At 54.4% G+C, this 6992-nt stretch overlaps 1 protein-coding gene across 1 annotated transcript in view; it reads right to left on the minus strand.

Annotated features, from left to right (window-relative positions):
* Nucleotides 1-974: 974 nt before the first annotated feature.
* MMP21 (matrix metallopeptidase 21) overlaps nucleotides 975-6992 on the minus strand; it is a 7247-nt gene continuing 1229 nt past the window's right edge. The window contains exons 2-7 of the mRNA XM_011365480.1: nucleotides 6842-6981; nucleotides 5744-5883; nucleotides 5372-5513; nucleotides 4135-4392; nucleotides 2615-2787; nucleotides 975-2336 (exon numbers count right to left, since the gene is read on the minus strand). Of these exons, the coding sequence (XP_011363782.1) occupies nucleotides 2037-2336; nucleotides 2615-2787; nucleotides 4135-4392; nucleotides 5372-5513; nucleotides 5744-5883; nucleotides 6842-6981 (1153 nt within the window). The 3' untranslated portion in view covers nucleotides 975-2036. The remainder of the gene's footprint in view (nucleotides 2337-2614; nucleotides 2788-4134; nucleotides 4393-5371; nucleotides 5514-5743; nucleotides 5884-6841; nucleotides 6982-6992) is intronic.

Raw genomic sequence — 6992 nt, forward strand, 5'->3', positions numbered from 1 at the left:
ATTTTACAAAGTAAAGATTCAAATATTAAAAACAAAATTCTGCCATACACTAAATCCTCCCTGGATTCTATGCATCGCTCGCTGCCGCTCGGTGGCTCCTGTCCGGCGCATGCGGGCGCGTTCGGTGCTGTGCTCGTCCCGCCGTAGTTACTGATCGCGATTGCGGGAACAGTAACGCAACACGTCAGGCATCCTCTTCCCTGTCAGGGTGACGGTCTGGGCTGGCGAGCAGGCCGCCTCTGCAGACGAGCTTGCCTGGCGCCCCAGCCCTCTGGCCTGGTCCTGAGCGAGGGACGAGGCGCCCGTGACCTCCGTCGGCGACAGCTGCGGTCATTCCCACTGCAGATCCTCCAGCCACGCCTCTGAAGGGATCTGACCTGTGCTAGGAAATGGTCTGGAACAAACCTGTTTTAAGCTCGATTTTTATCAGCTGCTTTCTCATACACTGAGATTTTCAGGTGTGTCCCTTGTCGGTGAGTGGACCTCTGTCATAACTTCGCAGAACTATTTCTTGCCATTTGTCCACTTCCTTGTTTTTTAGTTGCATTGTCCTTAGGACAGACTTGCATCAATTTTCAAATATTAATCGTCGAAACGTTTAAAGTTTTGACTAAATTATAAAGCAGTTGTACAAAGTCAGCAATGTCCCCTATCGGGACTGCTGCCATTCTGCCCCCCTCCCCTCCGCCCACCACAGCAAGCACACCCAGGGTCACACTGTCCTTGTGAGTTAACCTGGACACTTCCCTCGTACACATCTAACTTTGGATTCACAAATTCGAAAAGGGTTTTCTACTGAAGTAGAAACAAGCTGGAGTTGGGGATGAGAGTTGCTTGCTTAGTCTAATCACCTCTCCTTAGCCAAACAGGCTTTCACTCAAGAGGGAAATTTGTTTTTAAGCAAGAAGATAAAAATACTAGCTATCTTCCCTTGTCAAAGCAATAGTATGAAAGTTCCTACAGGGGTTCAAAGGGTATTTTACTGATTTTAAATGAAATCTCCCTAAAGTGCTTCAGTTTTAGCTGTTCCTCCAAGAACTGTTATTTGTACCCCGATCGTCGAGACCACTGAATCTTTTTCAGTTAATTTCAGTGCCTAGTTTTGTGCACCTCGTTTCGTACGACATTGAGAGTTTTTGTGTTAAGAGGTAATGGGACGTGATGCCTGCCCTAGAGAAAACTGATACAGGAAAACTAGTCATCCAGTTACCTTCCAGAGCCTCACCCTCAGAACATAAACAAACTGCCAAATAAAGTGTTTCCTGCTTGGAAGAGGAAGGAGCACGTTATATGACCTGTGGCAGGCCAGAGGCTGTTCTGTGCAGCTCCACTTGGGGTGCAGGCTGTATTCAAACAAAGCACTCCAGGAGTGCAGCGAGGGCAAGGGCGCTAGGCTGCAGGGAGGTGAGGGTCAAGGGCGACCACTGCCTTTGACCTTGGACAGGACACAACTAGTGAGCTTCATTCAGCGTCTTTGGCCGGAATGTGCACAGCAGTGTCTGTCCTGCCACTGGGACAGAGTTGTGAAGATCGAGAGAGATGCTTGGAAAGAAAGTCCATGAACACGGTCAAGTGTTACAAAACATAAGTTACTCCGACGATCTTGGAGTGTAGTTCGTTCGAATTCTGTATCCTTTCCCACCGAATCCTTAAGCTCAGTGCAGTAACACTTTCATGTCCTTGGGGAGAGGTGTCTTCTCTGATGAGACCCCCTGGCTATGGCCATGTTCCTGGCTACCCAGGAAATGGGGGGAGGGGTGGTAGCAGGGGACCGTGTCGGGACCTCGCTACGGAGCCCTGGAGAGAGTGGGAAGCAAAGAGCAATTCCTCGGGACTCATTTTTAACCTTTCCGAAACAATGTGTAAAACGACTTGGGAAATGACTCCCCGAGAAACTGATTTTTGAATCAAAGTTCAGGTAATGCCCTTCCCGCTGGGCTGTAACTTAGGGAGCCCCATCTGCTTCTGTTACTAAATCCCAGACTCTTCCTCTTAGGAGCGAAACCCTTGGGCTCTGCATCGGCCTGGTTCCCTCATCACATGTTCAGGGTGGAGGTGTGGACGTCACACACGTCGAACCACGTCCCCGAGATCGGCCGCGGGGGGAGCACGCCGTTGGGAGGGAGCCCAGGGCGCCGGCGTCTGTCCTCGTCACTCACCACTTTCCAGTACTGGTGGCCTTTGAAGAGGAAGACGGCCTTGTGCGCGTAGGAGTAGTAGGCCGCATCCAGGTGTCTGACGGGGTGGCTCTGCGGCTCTACGGCCGGGAAGACGTCGGTCATCATCTTCGGGTAAGACCCAAGGACTTGATTCCTGTTGACGTCGAATGCAAACACCTGCAGAGCAAGGAAAACAAGACTAGCTTTTCTGGAAATACTGATCTGAGGTTAATTTCTAGCGATGAGGTAAGTCAATCTGCGACTGGGCACCGAATTCTTTGGGCGGGAAATTTTTAATTTTCCATTAAAAATTAAACGGAATGATCTGTTGGCAGGGGATGATCTGCCCCATAGGCCTGCGGTGACAGAACAGATTTCACTAAGGACTTGGTCGTCTGACCAGCTTCAATTAGAGGTGACAGAAGCAACAGCAGGCTGCAAAGCCTTCTACTTACGAGGGACCCTTTGAAGAAGTAAATTAGCTGCTTCCTTCGGTCATAGAAGGCAGTGTCTAGGGGACTTGGGATCCCAGGAAATCCTTCTGAAATCAATTTGGGGTAGCTTTTTCCTTGTTCGTCTTCTGTGTGGGCCTGATCCTTGTCACTGTCATATCTCCAGTATTGATTTCCTGAGAGCCAAACAAAAACCGTTACCGTGGTTTGTCACTGTAAAATCACAGGCAACGACAAAGGGGACAGCCTTCAGCAGAGGCCCCGGCCACCATGACGCTCCGCTGTGATTCCAGAGGAAAGACAGGCTTCCTGCCTCTGGGTGAAGCTTCGGCCCAAGTCCGTGATCTCCCAGATCCAGAGTTACTTCTAGATCTGACCCCGCAACCCCCATGTCAGTTACAGTTCGGGACTTCTCCAACCGGGGAGGGAGGTGCTCTCAACTCTGAAACAGCCAGACTGTCGAAGTCCAGCCCGAGGCACGGTCTCCACTGACTGCTCTGAAGGGCTTCCTCGTCTGTGATGTGAAAGGAGGCCGAGGCCAAGTTCATTCACGAGTCTCTAATGCAAACTTCGCATGCGGAGTTCTTCGGTTTGGCTCTTGCCTCACTCGTTTTGAGCCACTGCGAGCAACATGGTTACATTCCCAGGATGCTGGCAGAGACAGTGCCCACGGTTTATCTCGGGGCGGCAGGGAGAAGGGAAGCAGTGACCACGACACCGAGTTTGTGATGCTCCTGGGACATAGGCACAGGGGCCCCGGGCAAAGTGGCTGGGTGGGGAGGAAGCAGCGAGAAAGGCCCGAGGCTACCTGTCCTCTGATCACCAAGGCCACTGGGCTCTCTGCCGTTCCTGCCTCCCTGCAAAACCTGCTCCTCCCAGCTCAGAAACTGCCAGGGCATCCTTGCCGCCTCTGGATAAAGTCCGCCCCGGCCCCTGGCATTCAGGCTCTCCATGTGTGGGCGACATGCTCGTTTCCTCCCACCTCTAAGGCTGTGAGTTGGACCACCCCCTGTGCCTTCCCCCAGCCCCACCTCCCCGCCACACAGCACGCTGGTGTCCTCCCGGGGCACTCCAGGTCCTCCTACCCATCCTTAAAGCTGGGGCCAAGCCCTGACTCCTGGGTGGCTCCAGCACCTGACTCTGGGTGACAGTGATCACCTCCTGTGCTCATTCTACGCCTTTAGATCGTGCTTCTGCTGGTAGGCTTCTAAGGTGTCTTCCTCTCCAGAATCAGATCGAAACTTGTGTGGTTTCTTACAATTCTTTGGCAGCCGCCCCAGATCCCAGCACTGTGTGTTTACGCATGCATTCACTCGCCCCTTCATCAACTGGATGCGTTCCGTGCCTCGTTAAAAAGATCAGGGCTACAGCGCCACTCCTGTGCTCACAGAGGTTACGTCTGACGGAACACGGAAATTAAGGAATCTCGAGAGCATTACAAAAGATTCCCCGGTAGGGGCTCAGAGCATTGGTTCCGAAAGCATTCGGTTTGATAGAACCGAGCCGTCCACAGGGACCTGTACCTTTAAAGAAATAACGTTCGTCCCTTCTCCAGGTCCAGACGTGGACGACAGCGTCTATGTTCTGGGCTGGGACTCCCTGCCAGCCTGCGACGATGCGGATGGGGTCCCCGTAGCGTGTCCGGTTGTTCCGGTTCTCGTAGAGCCAGTACCAGCTGTTGCGGAAAAAGTACGTGCTGAACCTCAGCAGCGCCGCCCCGCGGTGGTCTTCCTCTCTGCGGATCCAGTCAAACGCAGTGTCAAATGAGCCTTCGCATGAGCCTTAAAAAACACGCAAACAAAAAGCCCAGCCCCTCGTCACCGGCTGCAAAGCCCACAGTTCCTACCTTCACGTACGACTTGTCTAGAGACAACTGCAAAGCTGGACGTTGCTATGAAAACACCTTAAAGCAAGACCTCACGAGACTGGAAGTAGCCTTCCCTGGCTGAGTGGACAGAGGGACCCCGCTGGCCTGCAGCAGTGCTGGGCACGTGGGTTGTTGTGGCTTCATCATTAAAGTGCTCCCGGTCACTCTCTAAAGTGTCCCAGTTTGGATGCGAGTTATACGATCACCCTAAGCACAGCTGATGCCTCTTCTGGTGGCTGACCTGACTTCCCCCGAGGGAGGAAGTTTGGTCCTGGGCACACACAGGAGTAGATTTCCGCGGACGGACGTAAACGTGTCCTAGCATTTGTCACTCTCCAAAGATGCTGTGGGGCAAGAACGGGACGGTTTGAATAGAACAGAAATGGGGATGGTCCCTGTTTTCGATGGAAAAGTGGAGGGCGGGTTCTCTTTCCTGCAGCCTCAGTGCCAAATCCGATCACTCCATTAAGTAATTAATTGCCAGCACTTTGGCCTGAACAATTAAATAGACATTAAAGCTCATCTGGTTGTGCTGTTCTTTGCCCTCAGATTGCAGACGACTTCTTCAGGGGCTTCCGGCTCCTGGAGCTCTCATGAGATGCCACTCCTGTGTCTGGAAAACCACGTGCCCCCTCCTTCCTCTCAGGGAACATAATGCATTGTGTGAGAGAGAGGACATGGGAGGAAGCACCCATGGGACTGCTCTGCTCCCCACGGTGGCCACAGTCCGGCATGGCCGCCTTCGACTAGGGATTGGCACCCCAGAGCCTGGAGGCAGCTGCCCTCGCTGCCGTAGGTTGTACTGTTTGGTGCCCTTTGGGGGCCAGCCTTACAGGGAGGAGGTTTGGGGTCCTCCGTCAGCTCTGAGCATGGCCTCTCCCAGGCAGTCTTACCATACAGCTTTTGAACTGCCTTCCTGTCTGACCAGTCCAATTCAAACGCAGGCCCCTGGGGAAGATAATTTGGCTGCATTACAGATCCTGTCCTGTAGGTGTGAGGCAAGCCGAGGACGTGGCCAATTTCATGGACGGCCACCTGGAAAGGAACACAGACCATCGGTGCAGTGCTGACCCAGGGTGTCTGAGGGCCACTGGGAGCCGTCCCACCACGGAGGCCGGCTGTGCCTGGGGAGGGGCCATGCTTGGTAAGAAGGGACGATGCTGAGAACTGGGGAGCTTCCTCGGAAGGGAGTGGGTGCTCCCCTGGACCCCGGCCAAGGCGGCAGTGCCCTTTGCGTGGTCTACGAGCAGCGCGAGGGCACTTACTTTGAGAAGGCTGATGCCCCTGTCGCTGGTGGGAGGTGTGAAGTGTTCATCATCGTCAAAGTGAATATCACCCAGGCGCCAGGCATGTGCAAACTCCTGTCCACTCCCATCAAAAACCCGAGGACAGCCCAGGTGCCGGCCTGGCGAGGGAGAGGGAGGTGGTCCAGGTGAGCAGGAGTGCCCACTGCATAGACTGCCCAGCTCCCGGACCGGGGAACGCAGACACCTGCAGGGTTCCCAGCCTCGAGGGACCAGCAGTCTGGGAGCAGAAGTGGCACCTCCTGGACTAACTCTTCCACGTGAGGCTTGCGTGACACACGGTGGATCATGAGCAATGTGTTACAAAATCTAAGGGCATAAACGGCTGTGGGCCACATGCTACAGGAGCCGAGAGGAGAGAGGCTGTCCCACTGCCAGCGAGCCGGGTGTATTCTGGGACATGGAGCGCTGTCGAAAAGCTGATGGGGGGGACGAGTCGTGCCCTGGACCCTGACAGCTGGCGCTCATGGAATACAGGGGGTGCTGCCACGTGGCAAGGCCCGTCCCTTACATTAGCATAGTTTTTCAACAAACTGTGCCCTGGTACTTCTCAGATTAGGAACTTAATCCAGTGGGACCAGCGGGCAGCTGTTAGCACCCCTCCTTCCTAGATGAGGCTGCAAAGAAGTGATTTTGTGCAAACCCACCTTGCTAGGAGGCAGTGGGGCCTGGACGAGGACGGCTAGTCTACCTTGTGCCCTGGGGCACACTGAGCCCTCTGTGAGCAGTGCTCATCGGGCTGACCTCTGATGTCCCCAAGAGATCACTCTGGGCTCTTTGTAGGGTGACACGCCTGGGCCCTCTCCAGTCACTTACAATAAAGCAACATCTGGAGGGCTTACAATATGCCCACGGCCTGACAGGTGACATCTCGGGACAGCCTTGGGAGCACGGTTGGTGCTGCTGCTCTGCGGGTGCCTGCAGCCGGCAGGAGGCCAGGGAGGAGTTACCAGGTGGGCCTGTTTGCCTGAAGTCCCCATTATGCTAACGCGGCCCTACTTCAGGCTCTGGGGGAAGGCAGAGAGGGGACACGGCCTGTGCAGTCTTCGCCCTTCTTACCTCGTCCAAAACCCAGCTTTATGTCAATCGTGGCTGCAGGGCCAGTGAGGTCCTCGCGAAAGTCCAGGGGCATCACCTCGCTCCACATCCTGAAGGCCAGGCGGAAGATGTACCTCTGCTCCTCCACGGAGAGCTGGCTGCTGTAGCCCTC

Source organism: Pteropus vampyrus, unplaced genomic scaffold, assembly GCF_000151845.1.
Source record: "Pteropus vampyrus isolate Shadow unplaced genomic scaffold, Pvam_2.0 Scaffold111, whole genome shotgun sequence".
Taxonomy (NCBI): Eukaryota; Metazoa; Chordata; class Mammalia; order Chiroptera; family Pteropodidae; genus Pteropus; species Pteropus vampyrus.